The sequence below is a fragment of the Phycodurus eques genome, chromosome 15 (assembly GCF_024500275.1).
Source record: "Phycodurus eques isolate BA_2022a chromosome 15, UOR_Pequ_1.1, whole genome shotgun sequence".
NCBI lineage: Eukaryota > Metazoa > Chordata > Actinopteri > Syngnathiformes > Syngnathidae > Phycodurus > Phycodurus eques.
In genome coordinates, this window is record NC_084539.1 from 4,296,356 (window position 1) to 4,314,807 (window position 18,452).

The 18,452-nt window shown below is 41.0% G+C and overlaps 1 protein-coding gene across 3 annotated transcripts in view; it reads right to left on the reverse strand.

Annotated features, from left to right (window-relative positions):
• Window positions 1-1,505: 1,505 nt before the first annotated feature.
• The window catches only part of man1b1a (mannosidase, alpha, class 1B, member 1a), a 34,839-nt gene continuing 17,892 nt past the window's right edge, over window positions 1,506-18,452 (reverse strand). For 2 of the 3 annotated variants that reach the window (XM_061698629.1, XM_061698630.1), the window contains 8 exons: window positions 14,618-14,809; window positions 11,227-11,375; window positions 10,416-10,604; window positions 9,067-9,257; window positions 8,764-8,884; window positions 6,379-6,573; window positions 3,752-3,883; window positions 1,506-2,420 (listed from right to left, as the gene is read on the reverse strand). In XM_061698629.1, the coding sequence (XP_061554613.1) occupies window positions 2,211-2,420; window positions 3,752-3,883; window positions 6,379-6,573; window positions 8,764-8,884; window positions 9,067-9,257; window positions 10,416-10,604; window positions 11,227-11,375; window positions 14,618-14,809 (1,379 nt within the window). In that variant the 3' untranslated portion in view covers window positions 1,506-2,210. The remainder of the gene's footprint in view (window positions 2,421-3,751; window positions 3,884-6,378; window positions 6,574-8,763; window positions 8,885-9,066; window positions 9,258-10,415; window positions 10,605-11,226; window positions 11,376-14,617; window positions 14,810-18,452) is intronic. The other variant, XM_061698631.1, reaches the window with a different exon arrangement.

Below are 18,452 nucleotides of genomic sequence, written 5' to 3' on the forward strand. Positions count from 1 at the left end.
GGAAAGTACACCCACTTGAGGAAAATGACAAGCAACTAAACACTACAGACAGCAGTGAAAACAAATCTATTACACAGAAAAAGCTACAATTTGATGATGGACAGAGGATGTGTGGATATTGACAGGCAAGTACAATACTGGTGAAAAGTAGAGTATGAGGATATCTTCATGTCTGCATGGTAATGTATACTAATCCTGATGTAAAAGTTGAATCAGAATCAGTGTATCGAGGCACATTAGTATATATATATTCTTTTAAGATTCACCTATTTTGCTCGTTTATGCTTTTCTCTTCTCTAAAATTAAAATCCTTACAAATCTGCAATTCTCAAAATGTCAAATACTTCCTTCCTCGAGGAACAACAAAAAAAGTACAGTATACAGAGGCTTCTGCCACAAACATGCCCTGAAAATGTGAATATCAGCAAATTACTCCACCTGACAGAATTTTCTCAGTAGCTCTAACAAACATTTGGGCTCAGATAAAAGTTAGTCTTTCTATGAAATATTACTGAAAATCAATCTATAAAAGTCTAAAGAAAGTGGTGTACGCCCTGACATCAAAATCTTGTCATTGTGTAGTATATTCCTTTGATAAATTAAATCCCAAGGATTTTCCCTCATGTTAAGTTTGGTTGGTAACTATACCTTTCAGGGGGGCTGGACCAAATATTGTAATGCAGCCCTGTTTGCCCTTATATTGTGTAAATTCACACAAGGCTCTCTATTTTGCAATACCCTGTCCCAAGCTAGTGATCCCTCATAAACAGAACCACAGTAAGTGCACAACATGGATATGATACATTAGCAACGACAAACTAAAACATGACATTTACATTCATCAATGGAATGAGCTTTTGTGATGTTTGTAATATAAGGGTGCCTTGAGATACAGTATGAGTGAGCCAACTGGAGTTTTTCGAGATCCAGAATTGTCCAGCTGATTTGTTTTGCATTTGCTTTTGACAACTTTGTCGGGCAAATGCTAACAACCACAAAATAGCATCAGGATCACGGCGTTATAACCCAGATAATATATTAAGAAACACGCAATTATTCTTTCTTCTCTGAGAAGACTGGAGGAGCTGAGACCACCCCCATGTACTGGATATGTCTGTAACTTACTGCCCCCGGTGGCAAAGGCGTGCACACCAGAAGGAGCAGCATAATGTTCATCGAACTGAAGCAAAAAAAATCAATTCTCAACATTTAATTAGGTCGCTACGGAATGCTTTTATAAAGTACAATATTATCGTGTGCGAATAGCACATTCGATTTTTGGTAGGAGGCCGGGGTGGCATTTCCATTCATTCCAACGGGGAAAGTTGATTTGAGATACAAGTGTTTTAAAGAGCGTGGTCACGGTACAAACTAAATTTGTACCTCGAGGCACCATAGTAGCGATGTGTACAACATTCAAATTGTGACTGGTCCATCACTCCTTTCCAAGGTGTGACAGCCATGGTACAAAAACTATTTATACAAAGTGTACCGATGACCCCCCCCCCCCCCCCCCCGCGCTAAAACAGGGATTGAGCTGGACCCAGAATCTTAATCCCACAAATCTCCCGAAAACCTGCAGTTGTTTGTGATCCTTGAGTACAGTCCAGTAATTCATATTATTTTAGACCATGAATATGTCTGTATGAGTGAAGTGGCTACCTATTAACATTCTGAAATTTGAAACTGCTTTTGTAAAGCCTGATGGATTTTGAGTAATGAACCTCAATGAACTGCATGGTTCTGATCCTGAATATTTCTGACAGAACTAAAACAGCAGATGAATTTCTCCAAAGGGCTAACAAGTATTCAAGGAGTCATATTCCATACAGTAATTGCCAACAATCTGTTTAAATAAAAACTTCACAGCGTTCTTAATGATGTCAAGAATTCCAATCAAACAAAGAAATGTTGATGCCCCTCAGGTGAAAAAGACCTTCTGATGTCATGACAAGCCCCAGTCCTACTTCCAAACCTATTTATTTACAGAAGAGACCAGCTCAGACATTTTCCTTAGGAAACATTTAACAGAAATTCCTCCATATGAAAAAACGTACCAAAGTATAGGTGGCCTGCACAGACCTGGGTCACTGGCCTGCACAGTAGTCCAGTGGTGTCAGTAGCTAGGCGGCACGCCTGACTGAGGAACGCTTCCAGTCTTACAAAGACCCCACAGCATGATATAAGTACAAATCTCCTGTACGGTGCCATCACTTGGGTGGTGTGGGCCATATGGGGAGCGGGTGGGCCTCAGTGTTGAAGACATATTTGTCCAGACTGAGAAGCTCCATGTCGTCAGAGAAGAGCAGGTAGAAGTACTTCAATGTCTCACCCAGAAAGAAACTCTCCATCTTGTCTCTAGGCTGCGGGTTCTCTGGGTCACGGACGTTGTTGATCGATGTGTAACCGCCGTCGGACACCTGCATAAGAGGAGGTTGGCTCAAATATATGATTATAGTTAGGACATCAATGGCAAAAGATGCTTTGGAATATTAAAATATTGGAAAGTCAAAATCAGGCCGTCGAATTTACACATTACCTAACATTTTAAATATAACTACTAAATATAACGTGATAATGTCTTTATCGAGTGATGTCTTTTTCAGTGTGACTGTTTCGTATGACATTACGACCTCACGAGATATTATTTACAGTAAGAGTGCAGTTGTCAGTGTGATGGAAGCACGTGAGTTTGGATCAGCGGTTGCATTACAACGTCACGGTATTACGGGGAAATAAGCGGATTTCAGTCACATTATATTGACTCATTTCACTGGCTGTTGAAGCGCCGGGATTTTTGCCTTTTTCCATTTTTCCACTATTTTAAATGGTACAGGAAGCTAACCGGATACTAACTTGCTGATTACTGGAAGTGCGCGATGGGGCTGATGCAATTAGTCTCCTCCAAATTTGAAGGAATTGAAGAATTCCTCAAATGTGGTTTACATTGACAGAAAGTGAAGAAATTTGCCTTCTTTTGAAAAGATAAAGTGATGCTAAGTTGTACACAGCGGTGTGAAAAAATATTGACCTAAAATTCTTCTATTTTTGCTTAGTTTTTCCACTTTGTTTAATATCATCAAACACAAATACTGGACAAATATAAACCAAGTGAACGTAAAATGCTGCTTTTAAATGGTGATTTCAATTATTAAGGAAAACAAAACTATTCAAAGTTACCTGGCACTCTGTGGTAAAGTAATTACCCCCTTAATTAAATTATGAATTAAACCGTCTGGAAAGGGTTACAAAAGCCTTTTCTAAAGCTTTAGGATTCCAGCGAACCACAGGGAGAGCCGTTATCCTCACATGGAGAAAACATGGAACAGTGGGGAACTTTCCCAGGAGTGGTGGCCTACAAAGATTACCCTAAGAGAACAGCAATGACTCATGCAGGAGGCCACAAAGAAACTCACGACAACTTCTAAAGAACTGCAGGCCTCCCTAGCCTCAGTTAAGGTCAGTGTTCATGAGAGAACAATAAGGAAGAGACTGGACAAAAATGGCATCCATGGCAGATTTCCAAGGCCAAAACCACTGCTGACCAAAAAAGAACAAAGGGCTGTCTTACTTTTGCAAAAAAAAAAACATCGGACTTTTGGGAGAATATTATATGGACTGACGAGATGAAAGTTTAGCCTTTTGGAAGATGTGCGTCTCTCGTTACATCTGGTGTAAACGTAGCACAGCATTTCTCTTGCTCTTTGAATTATTCTTTGCTAGCAAGGCTGTCGATGTTCATTCATATTACCCTGGTGTACTTGTTGAAACTCTGCAGAATTTCCCATCCCCACTCTCTGTATTTGGGGTTCTTTGTCAATCTATACATGTAGAACAGACTTTCCACTGTCTCGGGTCTCAGCAGGTTATGTCGGTCTGCAGGCTGTATTTCAAACAAAACAAAACAAAATGTTGTCAACACTGAAATCATTTGAAAAGATAAAAACAGTGTGCCAACCAAGTCATGCAATATGCAGTTGCAAGAAAACGTAAACCCTGTGGTCTGACTCTGATCGTCACAATTGTCTGACTGAACTAAAATCAAATCAACTATATTATCATGCTTTTATTAGACACATTCTTGGAAACATTCACAGTGCAGGGTACAAAAAGTATATGAACCCGTGGATTAATTTGTTTCATCATTCAAGTTGATAAACCCAGACTTCAATCAATGTTACGAGATTGGAGGTGGTGAAGCTACCTTATGAAAAAAAAGAAATGCACACCAGTTTTGAGGTTTATATCCCCAGGAAGCATTGCCTGATGTGAACCCTACCTCGCGCAAAAGAACTCTAAGAAGAAATGTCTAACTTGCACTGAAACCTGCCGCCGCAGCAGGCGTGCTCAAATTTTAAAATGTTCAATTTGGGCGGTAGGGCGCTGTGACGTCATCTCAGTGCATCCAAACGGAGAGATCCTGGTAACTGTCACATGTCCGCCAATGTCTAATATAAGACTTATTATACAGCACTTTTAAGTTGTGCGCAGTAAAGCAGCTCCAACTACCAGAGACAAATTCCTTGCATGTTTTTGACATACTTGGCAACTAAAGATTATTCTGATATATCTATATACAGCGGCTGAAGTAAGTATTTAACATGTCACCATTTTTCTCCTGAAATATATTTCCAAAGGTGCTATTGACATGAAAATGTCACCAGATGTTAAGAACAACCCAAGTAATCCATATATACAAAGAAAGTAGGAACAGATGAGGTCAGAAATTAAGTTGTGTGTAATAATGTGAAATAGCAATGGGAAAGGTTATTGACGCCTACTGGTATTCATTTTATAATTATACTGTTAAAAGTCTTTGTTTGCAATGACAGCTTCAAGACTCCTCCTGTATGGAGAAACTAGTTGCATGCATTGCTCTGGTGTCATTTTGGCCCATTCCTCCACACAAGCAATCTTCAAATCTTGAAAGTTCCATGGGGTCCTTTTATGGACCTTGAGTTTCTGTTCTTTCCAGAGATTTTCGATTGGATTCAAGTCAGGTGATTGGCTGGGCCATTCCAGCAGCTTTACTTTTTTTCCCTTTGAAACCAATCGAGAGTTTCCTTGGCAGTATGTTTTCGATCATTATCCTGCTGAAATTGTCCACCCTCGTTTCATTTTTATCATCCACGCAGATGGCTGCAGATTTTTGTCAAGAATGTCTCGGTACATTTGGCCATTCATCCTTCGTTCAATAATGTGAAGTTTACCAGTAACATTTCCTGAACAGCAGCTCCAGACCATCATGTTCCCACCTCCGAACTGCACTGTTGGTATGGTGTTTCTAGGGTGATGTGCAGTGCCATTTCTCCTCCAAACGTGGTGTGCATTATGGCATCCAAACAGTTCCATTTTGCTCCAATCCAACCAGACTACATTCTAAAAATACATACCAGTATTTAACTGGCTTGTCCAAATGTTGTTCAGCAAACTTTAAACGAGCTTTGACATGCTTCCCCCCCCCCCAGCAATGGGGTCTTGCGTGCATACAGGCCATGGCGGGAGAGTGCATTACTCACTGTTTTCCTTGTGACAACAGTACCTGCTAATTCCAGGTCTTTTTGAAGCTCTCCACAGGTGGTCCCTTGGCTCTTGGACAACTCTTCTGATAATTCTTTGCACTCCTCTGTGTGAAATCTTGCGAGGAGCACCTGATCGAGGCAAATTTATGCTTGTATGATTGGCTTTCCACTTGTGTATATGGCCTCAACCGTGCTCACTGGAACGTTCAGAAGCTTAGATATGCGCCTTTAAACAATGCCATCATTATGTTTTGCTACAATTAGTTTGCGATCATGTGATGTGTCTTGACTCACACCTTGGCAATGAGACCTTTTTGTAGGCCATCAATTATGACTGAACCATCTTATATTGATTTGCACTGACAAGGGGCTGGATTGCTGTTTGATTATTGATATATTTTAGGTATTGTCTTGGCTTTTCATGCCTTTTTGCACCTCCCTTCATGCGTTCAATACTTTTCCCCTGTGTCATTTCACATTTTTACACAACTTAATTTCTGATCTTATTTGTTCTACATTCGTTGTATGTATGGATACTTGGGTTGTTCCCAACATCATATTTGGAAGTATATTTAGTGAGAAAAATGGTGACGTGTTAAATACTTATTTCAGCTGCTGTATCTATCTATTCTGATATATATTGGTTGTCACCCAATCGGCTTTTTTTTTTAAGCCCCCAATATCAGTATCGGCCCCAAAAATCCTATCATCTAATGGCACAAATCATTGCTAACTGACTGTTGCATCTCACCTCAATATGACCAAATCAAAGAAAGACAGTGACTCTTAAAAGGAAAAAATTTTGAAAGGCCACAATATCAAAAATGTACAGTATAATCGAGATGTGAAGCCTAACCTTGACAATAATGTCATTACTATCAGTGGTGTGCAGGTTGAAGTGAGCGATCTCTGGGCTAAGTCCAGTCTCCATCTGTGTGTACATGTGGTGACAAGTCTCCATCAACTGTACAGCTAAATCCATGTGGTCCCCCGGAAGGTCATTGTGAGCTCCCAGTGCCAGGGTTCCTGGCAGGAAGCATACCAGGTGGTCCTGAAAGAACAGGAATTTGATTGGAAGAAGAAAAAAATTTAAACATTTAACAAGGTTGATATGTTTTTGCTGACTTCAATTTATTTAATTACAAGTAGCTAGGATAAGTTGCTCACTGACATTGCTTAACGCAACGTTAAGGTAATGTGAAGGTTTTCAAGATACAGTGGTTACGTAAAGTATTCAGACCCCCTTAAATCTTTCAGTCTTTGTTATATTGCAGCCATTTGCTAAAATTCGTATTCTTTTCCTTTCGGCTTGTCCCTTTATGGGTCGCCTAAGCGCGTCATCCTTGTCCATGTAAGCCTATCTCCTGCATCCTCCTCTCGAACACCAACTGCTCTCATGTCTTCCCTCACGACATCCATCAAACTTCTCTTTGGTCTTCCTCTAGCTCTCTTGCCTGGCATTCTACCAATATACTCACTATTAGTTCTTTGGACGTGTCCAAACCATCGAAGTCTGCTCTCTCTAACTTTGTCTCCAAAACATCGAACCTTGGCTGTCCCTCTTATGAGCTCATTTCCAATTTTATCGAACTCGGTCACTCCGAGAGCGAACCTCAACATCCGCCAACATTCCGCCACTTCCAACTCTGCTTCCTGTTGTCTCTTCAGTGCCACTGTCTCTAATCCGTACATCATGGCTGGCCTCACCACTGTTTTATAAACTTTGCCCTTCATCCTAGCAGAGACTCTTCCGTCACATAACACACCTGACACCTTCCTCCACCCGTTCAAACCTGCTTGGACCCGTTTCTTCACTTCCTGAACACACTCACCATTGCTCTGGACGGTTGACCCCAAGTATCTAAAGTCCTCCACCCTTGCTATATCTTCTCCCTGTAGCCTCACTCTTCCCCCACCACCCCTCTCATTCATGCACATATATTCTGTCTTACTTCGGCTAATCTTCATTCCTCTGCTTTCCAGTGCATGCCTATATCTTCCTAACTGTTCCTCCACCTGCTCCCTCCTTTCACTGCAGATCACAATGTCTTCTGCAAACATCATGGTCCACGGGGATTCCAGTCTAACCTCATCTGTCAGCCTATCCATCACCACTACAAACAGGAAGGGGCTGAGGGCTGATCCCTGATGCAGTCCCACCTCCACCTTAAATTCGTCTGTCACACCTACAGCACACCTCACATCTGTTCTGCTGCCCTTGTACAGGTCCTGTATTCTTCTTCTCTGCCACTCCAGACCTCCGCATGCAGTACCACAGTTCCTCTCTGTGTACTCTGTCATAGGCTTTCTCTAGATCTACAAAGACACAATGTAGCTCCTTCTGACCTCTGTGCTTTTCCATCAACATCCTCAAGGCAAATAATGCATCTGTGGTACTCTTCCTTGGCATGAAACCATACTGTTGCTTGCAAATACTCACTTCTGTCCTGAGTCTAGCCTCCACTACTCTTTCCCATAACATCATTGTGTGGCTCATCAACTTTTTCCTCTATAGTTCCCACAGCTCTGCACATCACCTTTGTTCTTAAAAATGGGCACCAGCGCACTTTTCCTCCATTCCTACATTATACATAACATCCTCAATTTCAAGTTTTAGCCTCATCACTCGATCTGATACTCTTTTCACATCCAAGACATTCTTAGCAAACTCTTCTTTTAAAATAACCCCGACTCCATTTCTCTTCCCATGTACACCATCGTAAAATAATTTAAACCCTGCCCCTAAACTTCTAGCCTTACTGCCTTTCCACCTGGTCTCCTGGACACACACTATATCAACCTTTCTGCTAATCATCATGTCAACCAACTCCCGAGATTTTCCTGTCATAGTCCCAACATTCAAAGTCCCCACATTCAGTTGTAGGCTCTGTGCTTTCCTCGTCTCTTTCTGCCGAAGAACCCGCTTTCCATCTCTTCTTCTGCTTCTACTAAATACTGAGCAATGGGTCTGAATATTTGTGTGTGTGATATTTCAGTTTTTCTTTTTTCATCTGCAAAAATTTCAACAATTCCGTATTTGTCCTGTCAATATGGGGTGCTGTGTATACACTGAGGAAAGAAAATGAACAAATGATTTTAGCAAATGGCTGCAATATATCAGAGTGAAATATTTAAGGGGGTCTGAATACCTTCCGTACCAACTGTGTAAAGAAGGAGGAGCTTTACTACCTCCAGACAAGTAACAGTTCAAGACTTGGCAAGTTTTTGTGTTTATTTCTACCATTTTGGGACTGAAGCGATTATGGGACAGCTCTCCAACAAAGGTCAATTTGCGTGGCCCAGTCTGTCTCACAAGGTGTTTTTTTACTCCGTTGATTGCTTCAATGTAGTCCTCCAACAGCCTGGCAGAATACAACAATAAAAATAAGACCATCAGATCGATATTAATAAAACCTACTTTTACATTGTTTGAATTTGGCAGCGTTGTTCAACACTACAATTTCTAACAAATACCAATATATAGTAAAATAAACGCAGTATAAAAATCTGTGTTCTCCATCTTCCACTGAAAAGTTGTCCTTACTCATCTTCGGTCTTGCCTCCCTGAATCCACTGCTTGAGCAGGTATTCATAGTAGCTGTCCGCCCTGGCGCCCAGTGTGTAGATGCCTCTGTGAGAGAACTGGCCACTATTGGTGTTGATGAACATTGGTATCAGACCATCGTGTTTGCCTGGAAGCTTGTGAACCTGCTTCATTACCTCATCTACAACCTCCTGAAAAGGGTTACCACAGTAAAACAGAAGTTGTCATGGATACATAAATGTCAAGATAAAAAAGGTTAAACTGCCATACGTCATCCATGTTTTTACCCAGCAGTAGTCCAACTCTGATGGCATGCATCAAGCCTGAATGGCTATACTACAGAAAAGTACCATGTCACAGAACAGCTTCCTTTTCTTTCCTTTTTAAAAATACCTTCTTGTGATAAGAGGGATTTGTGTTTTTCCTTTCCCTTTCTAATTATCATATGGACTGCAGTGTGTCTACTGCCACCCTTTTGGTAGTTTACCACTAAAGTTGTTAGTTTCACAAAAACTGCACCGCTTATAATACTAAATGGAACTGAACTGCTTGTTGGAAACTTGTAGTGACCACTGATGGTACATCTTTCATGGTCCTGTAACTATTTTACATTGGGGGATGATTACAAATTAAACGGTTCAACAAAATGAATCGTCTGAACAGGCTCAAGATTTGACAGCGCATTAACTCCTTGGGGCATAGATTTTTTATGAAGTGACAGACATAGTAATTTACTGAATTGATCATGCTATTAAAACATGCTGTTCACTGCCAGCTACCACCAAAACAAAACTCTTGTAATGTCGGAATGAGAGGTGACAAACTGAACAAACTGGACTTCAACTACCTTGGTGAGAATAAATCAAGTCAGCCCTTTCGGCCACAGGAATCTGATAATGCTAGCCCAAAATCTTAATTTACCGACAGCTTGTCTCTGATTTTATCACACCAATAACAGCTTTTGTATTGGGTGAGTCTTATACTTGCATTCAACAACTTGCTTATGTGAGTCTGGCTTCACTTTTTGTAATAAGACAAACTTTTTTTTAATCAACAGACAGATATGACGATCGCTATAATCGACATGGAGACTTGATTTGACCAAATCCTAACCAAAAATAGAAACAAGAATTTTAAAATTCTACATTTGGAAACATTTAAGTTTTTGTTATTTTGCCTTATTGAAAATGATCCTAAAAGTAATGTTTAAATTTAGGGGTACTAGAACATTTTCTAAAGGCTGGGAAATGCCGCTTTATGTAACAATATGGAACTACTGTATATCATACATTATCTAAACAGAAACATTATATACACCATCACAAACATCACAGCACAAGTTTCCTGACCTTGTACTGGGGGTCCTGAGTGAGCCGGCTCAGCTCTCTAAATTCCAACTGAATGCTAGTGACCTCAGCCATAGAGCTGTCAGACGTCCATCGAGGCGGGTGAGCTGTTCCTTTCCCGATATTCACGTCAGAGAATGGGATCTTTGAGGGTGTTTTGAAGGCAGGCATCAACCTGGACCCGAGGTCTTTCTGTAAGCAGTGAGGTAAAATTGAGTTCTTTGAATATAGAAGCTGTGTCAGAAACACTCCAAGTTTGGTGCCACTAAAGATATATTTCAAATCCAAACTACATACTAAAAGTTTTCCCCTATAAAGTAATCCCCTGGAGTAGAACACACTTTCCCAGCCTTTGTCTGCCATGCACTCCTGGATGGATTCTTCTAGGATCATCTGCAGCTCCATTGTCACGGGCTATCTTAATGTCGTACACGTCTTCAAAATGGGTCGAAAAGAAAAATCACATGGGGCCAGGTTGGGTGAGTAGGGTGGTTGCTCCAGCACTGCAATGTTCTTCTCAGCCAAGGCAATTTGAGCAGGCGCTCTCGCCTGTTCTTGCGCACTGAACAAGGCAAACAACGCAAGATCTCTTTATAGACGCACACATTAAAAGGGGAAAACTTGTAGGTTGGGTTTGAAATGTGTCTTTTGCGACACCAGTCCCGGAATCTTACTGACCCAGCTTGTAATTCTCAAAGAAAATCGACTTAGAAGTATCATCAGCACAACAGTAAAACAGAAATCTGCATTTTCACTGATGAAAATGTTGACACCGCTCAAAGAGAGGAGAGGTGCCTGTTGCTGGATGACTTACAGCTTTATTTAGGAACAGCTGGTCTCCAGTTAGATGGTAGGTACTCAGCAGACCACCAAGAACACGTATGGTTGTCTCAAAAAGATTTACATCCACATTTTGGTTGAACGAGAGCTCCTTCTCTATCCATTGCTTTGCCTCTGCAAACTCTGTGGCACAGAATATAAATACAATATAAACACAGAGCAGAATATGATTTAAAGCAAAGCAAAGCAAATGTATTTATATAGCGCATTTCATACACAAGGTAACTCAATGTGCTTTACATGATTAATGGCATTTAAAAGAAAAGAAAAAACAGCTTAAACATTTAAAACAAATAAAAATATAAATAAAATTAAAACAGCATACAGTGCAGGAAATATAATTTGTAAGTGGAAATGCTCTAAAAAGCATGAGAAAAAAAGAGGGTTTTTAACCTGGACTTAAAAACAGTCACACTTGGGGCTGATGTCACTTCTGTTGGCAACTTATTCCATTTGTGTGCAGTATAACAGCTAAACGCTGCTTCATCATGTTTGCTTTGGACTCTGTGCTCCGCTATTTGACCGGAGTCGGTAGATCTTAGAGCCCTACTGGGTTTATATCCCATTAGCATTTATTTAATGTATTCAGGAACTAAACCAGTTAAGAGATTTATAGACCAATAGCAGAACTTTAAAATCTATTTTAAAGCTGACTGGGAGCCAGTGTAAAGACTTTAGAATTGAGTAATATGCTTTGAACTCTTTGTTCTGGTCAGAACCCGAGCTGCAGCTGTTTAATGCTCTTTTGGGGGAGTCCAGTCAGAAGACCATTTCAAGGATTAAAGCTAGTAGAGATCAATAGGGTGCGTGTGATGGAGTGTAACGTTATACAGTACAGTAAAACGTACGGCAAGGACTGTCTCACACACTTGATTTGCATTACATTTTTACACATTACGTGTGTGTACTCAGTGAATTCCAAAAGGCACATTGAATGAAAAGCCTTGCCCTAAGAATAGAAAAACAATCCACTGAATCAGTGGTGTAAATTTGATGGGAAAGGTAGGCGTGGACAAAAAAAATGTTTGTGCCTCAAATATGCATAAAACAACAGCCTCGAACAGTGGTTCTCAAAGTGTGGTATGGGGCAGACACCATTGAGCGCAGGGGTGTCAAAAAATGTTTTTGTCATTGGCCACATCATAGTTATGATTTTCTTCAGAGGGCCCTTATGACTATGAAAACCATTTAATGTAGAGTCACCTCTACATATTATTTCATATGCACAATTGCCCCGGCAATTGTTACATATATTGTTAACAACGTACTGAATTTGAAATCAGAAGTCATGAAAAACTGTGACACACAAATACTAAGTGTACAAAAATTGTTCACTTTATGTTAAGAAGAGATTTGGTGATTATTTTTTTTTTTTTAATTATATGTTAAAATGCACGCAAAGAACAAATGTATTTAGCAAGAAACAAAGCAGACACACTTTCTTTAGTGGGCTAGATAAAGTGGTACGGCGGGCCGTATATGAGTTTGATACCTGTGCTCTTGCGGTATGCGAAAGAATCACTGAATACAATGTTCAAACTGTGCATAATGCATAGTGCATTGCAGCATAATGTTGCAGTGACTTTGTGTTTTTTTTCATCCAGTAAAATACATTTGCATTTAATCATTTAGAAATGTTTCTTTTCAAACATGTATTTAGGTACATTTTCATTTAACTTTCATGTACAATACATCTTAATTGAATTATTAAGTTCAGTTTTTTTAGTTTCTATATTTAAACATAGTGTTAATGTCCCAACTGTGCATAATGTTAGTGATTTACAATATTAAATACACTTTTTCAGGAATAAAACCAGTGCCTCATTTTATGCTACTGTATTTTAATATTGGTGATGATGGTGGTACCAAGTGCTAAGTATGTTTACACATTGTATTGTGGTAAGACGTTTGAGTAGCACTGGTCCCCGAGGCTTTTAAATACAAAGAGGTCATAGCGAGATATTTCAGACATGAGTGTGTGTTCATGAACTCAATGGTGAGGAACTATAACTCATTATTTCTTCAGCTTCCACTTACTGACTCTCCCTCACCCTTTCACTGCCTGTCCTCCTCGGCTCTTTGCTGCTCTCCCACCTGTTTCTCAGTCACAGCGGACTCAGGACTGCGGGGAACGTAACGAGGGGGTGGTGGGTGTCTCACAAACATTTCCGAGATTTTTCTACAGGGATCTGGAAACTTGCCTCTCTTAAGAGGATATGGCATTTGCTCACACATGTACAAGTGTTCTGCTTTCAAGAGACTCGTTGCACAGTGCGCTGACTGCTCTTTGCCGGCGGGGATAATTGATTTGTCATAAGTTAAAGCATCTAAGTGATTGGGCCACCAAAGTGTCATTTACAGTGTTGACCAGTGCACTGCTGTAATTGAAAGGGGTTTTTCGCATTGTATTAGTGCTTGTCGAGTCTCCGTTCATTATCGTGTTACATTTTTTTGAACGGTAAAAAAACTGCCGGTGACCCAATCTGCCCCCTGAAAAAGCACAGCGGGACATGTACCGCTTGTCCCCCCTATAATTTACACCTATGCATTGAATAATTTTTTATTACAGAAAATATGGAATTGGTGTCCCCTTTATTTTGGAAGAACAGCACCATGATGCACAAGCACAGTGGCAATTGTCACCACACTTTCTATTATATAATGAGTGCCGACTACTCCTACAGCTGAATGGAAAATATTAATAACATCCGCGGAGTACATCATTATTTTTCCAAGCAGAATAACACCATTAGAATAGAATGCCGAAAAGACCACATTTCGACCAACTGGGACAGTATAGCTCAGTTAGTCTTATTAAATGTCTATTTCACCAAGAAAAAAAAAATAAATCAAGAAAATTCATTCTAAGAGGATTATTCTGTTTCGACTTGGTTAAGGTACATGTGTTCACCACTAAAATACTGAAATCTCTTTGTGCTTTATACCAAAACACCCATTTAGGAATCCATCCATCCATTTTCTGAGCCGCTTCTCCTCACTAGGGTCGCGGGCGTGCTGGAGCCTATCCCAGCTATCATTTGGCAGGAGGCGGGGTACACCCTGAACTGGTTGCCAGCCAATCACAGGGCACATACAAACAAACAACCATTCGCCCTCACATTCACACCTACGGGCAATTTAGAGCTGTCAATTAACCTACCATGCATGTTTTTGGGATGTGGGAAGAGAAAACCCACACAGGCACGGGGAGAACATGCAAACTCCACACAGGCGGAACCCCGGATCTCAGAACTGTGAGGCAGACGCTCTAACCAGTCGTCCACCGTGCCGCCCATTTAGGAATCATTCCACCTAAATGGGAAATAATTTAAATGAAATGGTTCCAGGTCATAGACAAACAGCACCTTCTTTCAAGTCCATAATCCACATCGTGTCCAGGGAATCAATGAGGGTCAAACCCAGACCAAACCACTCGCTATAAGACTTTGAGATAGGCTTGAGCTCATCGTGACCCCAGGCGTAGTCCTTGTATCCCTTCCACGCGTGTCTAAAGGCATCACGTACGGCCTCCAACCTGTCCACAGCTCCAGATGAAGCTATTAACAGAAAGGGATGACAGTAAATATTTAGTCTCTGCTTTGTCTATCATCCCATCACTGAATCAGGTGTGAGATAGATACCATGCAGATAGTTGTGTACAGACCCTTTCCAAAACATTTTAATATCATGGAAAAGTATATTTCCATAATTACATTCAAAAAGTTAAACTTTTATTGCTTATAGATTCAGGGCCCACAATTTAAACAATTTCAAGTATTTATTTATTTATTTTTAAAAAAAATAATATTGGGCTTCCAGCTCATAAAACCCACAAAATAAGGAATTCAAAAAATTTCAAGACTGTGAAGAAATCAGCCCAAGTTTTGCAGGCCATAAATATTTTAAACTGAGTGTCACACACTAATCAACTACTAAACTCAAAGCACCTTCACAGGTTTCCCCAGCTGTCATTAAATTACCTCAGTTTGGTTCAATTGTCTCAGTTGGGTTCAATATGGGGAAGACTGACAACTGGCCAGAAGACCATCATTGATACCCTCCATAGGATGGGTAAGCCACAAAAGTTCATAGCTAAGGAGGCTGGCTGTTCACAGAGTGCTGTGTCCAAGCATATCAATGGAAAGTCTAGTAGAAGGACAAAATGTAGCAGGAGACGATGCACCAGCAAAAGGAAAATAAATAAATACATCAATTAAAAATAGATGACCGTGGGCTTCAGGGGATTATCAAACAGAGAAGATTCAAGACTTTAGCAGAGATTAGGCCCAAACGTATTGTGAGGGTCTGCCTTGGTGGTCGCTGAAGCAAAAACCCGGGCATGGGAGGAGTTCGGTGAGGCCATGGAGAAAGACTTCCAGACGGCTTCGAGGAAATTCTGGTCCACCATCCGGCGTCTCGGGAGGGGGAAGCAGTGTACCCATCAACACTGTGTATAGTGGAGATGAGGGGCTGTTGACCTCGACTCGGCACGTTGTGATCCGGTGGGGCGAATACTTCGAAGTCCTCCTCAATTCCACCGACACGCGATGTTGCAGAGGCGTGTCCACTGGGACAGCTCTACAACATCCAGAGGATTTAGGAACTTCGGGCGAATCTCATCCACTCCTCCACTTGGGGAAGGATCTCATCCCCGACCTGGAGAGGGCACGCCACCCGGAGTTCAAATATCTTGGGGTCTTGTTCATGAGTGATGGAAGAATGCAACGGGAGATCGACAGGCGGATCGGTGCAGCGTCTGCAGTGATGCGGACTTTGTATTGGTTCGTTGTGGCGAAGAAGGAGTTAACCCGAAAGGCGAAGCTCTCCATTTACCGCTCGATCTACGTTCCTACCCTCACCTATGGTCACGAGCTGTGGGTCGTGACCGAAAGAACGAGATCCCGGATACAAGCGGCCGAAATTAGTTTCCTCCGCAGAGATAGGGAGAGAAGCTCGGTCCTCAGAGTAGAGCTGCTGCTACTCCGCATTGAGAGGAGGTGAGGTGGCTCGGGCATCTGATCAGGATGCCTCCAGGACCCCTCCCTGGTGAGGTGTTCCGGGCACGTCCCACCAGAAGGAGACCCCGGGGACGACCCAGGATACGCTGGAGAGACTACATCTCTCGGCTTGCCTGGGAACGCCTCGGGAGAGCTGGAGGAAGTGGCTATGGAGAGGGAAGTCTGGGCTTCCCTGCTAAAGCTACTGCCCCGCGACCCGACCTCGGCTAAAAGCGGAAGAAAATGGATGGATGGAATAAACAAATCAATACTAGAAATTGTTTAAATTGTGGGCCCCGAATCTATAATTTATGAAAGTTTATTGTGTTGAATGGAATTATGGAAATGAAAACTTTTAAATTTTTTGGAAAGGGTCTGTACATATTTGTGGGGAGAAAGAATATACACTGGTTGGAAAAAGTATGTGAACCCTTTGGAATTTCTTACATTTCTGCATAAATTCAAATGCAGTCTCGTCATCTAAATAAGAAAAAACAAGAGTCTGCTTAAACTAATACCCACACAAAATTGTGTTTTCATATTTTTATCGAGCATAACGTAAACATTCACAGGACAGGGAGGAATTGAGTGGAGGACTGCTTTGGCAACAACCAAGCGTTTCCTGAAGATTCAGATCAGAAGTGCACAACGATCAGGAGTTCAGCAAGATTCCTGGGATGTCTGGTGTGAATAGCTCTGTTGAGGTCATGCCAGAGACTCTAAATCTGGTTGAGATCCGCACTTTAACTGGGCCTCTCATTGATTGGACTCCAGTTTGGCTCACACCTGACTATGATTAGCTCTTGGAGAATCCTGAACCTACAGGTTTACTTACTTTTACCTCCCAGTCCTGTCGCTCGTTACGTTATTGTCGATGGAAATACGAAAACATAATTGTTTGTGTGATACTGAAGAGCAGACTACATTTTATGACCATTTCAGGAACTTTTAATCGTAGGTCTTCTGCAAGCTCTTTTTACTAAGGCATGGTGCACATCAGGCAATGCTTCTTGACAAATACTCGTGCACTCGCTGTAGTACTCTCGCCACGCTGCACTATTTGCATATCTGTTGTTGACCAATACTGGCCACTCATGCCAGAGTAGCATCTGCCCCATTTGCACACTGACTGAGGAGTATCTGCACAATCAACATTGTCTCGTCACTTTAAACTGCATACACTCCTTGAAGTCTCGGCGCCCTTTGCACAATGGTCATTGCACCAGGCTTTTGTGAGATTTGTCATTCGAACTGCTCTAAGTGCTAGAGGACTCTGCATCTTTTTGCACAATTGTAAAAAAAATAAAAGAAATAATAAAAAATAAATTTCTAATGGCATGACCGGATAACTAGCAACCCTTTATTGCTCAGTGACTTTTTTTGTCAATGTCTTTATGTCTCAAAAGTGTTCTCTGTCAATTGACTGTCTGTTGTCGTACTAGAGTGGCTCCAACTACCGGAGACACATTTTTTGGACATACTTAGCAAGATGATTCTGATTAGCTCTTAGAAAATCCATAACCTAGAGGTTTACTTACCTTTTCCTCGCTGTCCTGTGACTGTTTACGTTATTTTCAATGAGAATATGAAAACAGAATTGTTTGTGTGGTCTTAGTTTAAGCAGACTGTTTATTCTTGTGATTTAGATGAAGATCAGACTCCATTGTATGACCGGGGTTGACTTGGGCTCACATACTTTTCCCTCCCACTGAAGTAAGTAATTCCACAATTGGAACACATTTTCTGTACCCCCATGAAATTTCGAACAATCCATATACGTAATACAGAAACAGGCAATTGTTGTGCAAAACATCATTGTCCTGAGACAATATATACTGTAACTAGCAGTCATAAAAGTGACCCCTAAATATTTAAAATACCAGATAGCTTTTGAACACCGCTAAAATGCCCCCCCCCGGTCCCTCTTGATTACCAACGTACATTTCAAATAACAGATAAAAAGAGGTACGATTTTGCTGTGTCTTCCATCTAATTGTTACAACTTTTTGTTTTTTAATTGCAGACATATTTTCAAAAGTAGTAATTATGCTCTTCAGTGTCTTTCAACATACACGCAAACCTGCAACTTAAAACCTTTTTACCATCTAGAAGAGGAAAAAAAAATGTGAGCTACATTACTCAGCAGAAATAACAGCACAAAGCTAATTGCTCTGACCTTGGGTAAACCTAAAGTGAGTCAGCT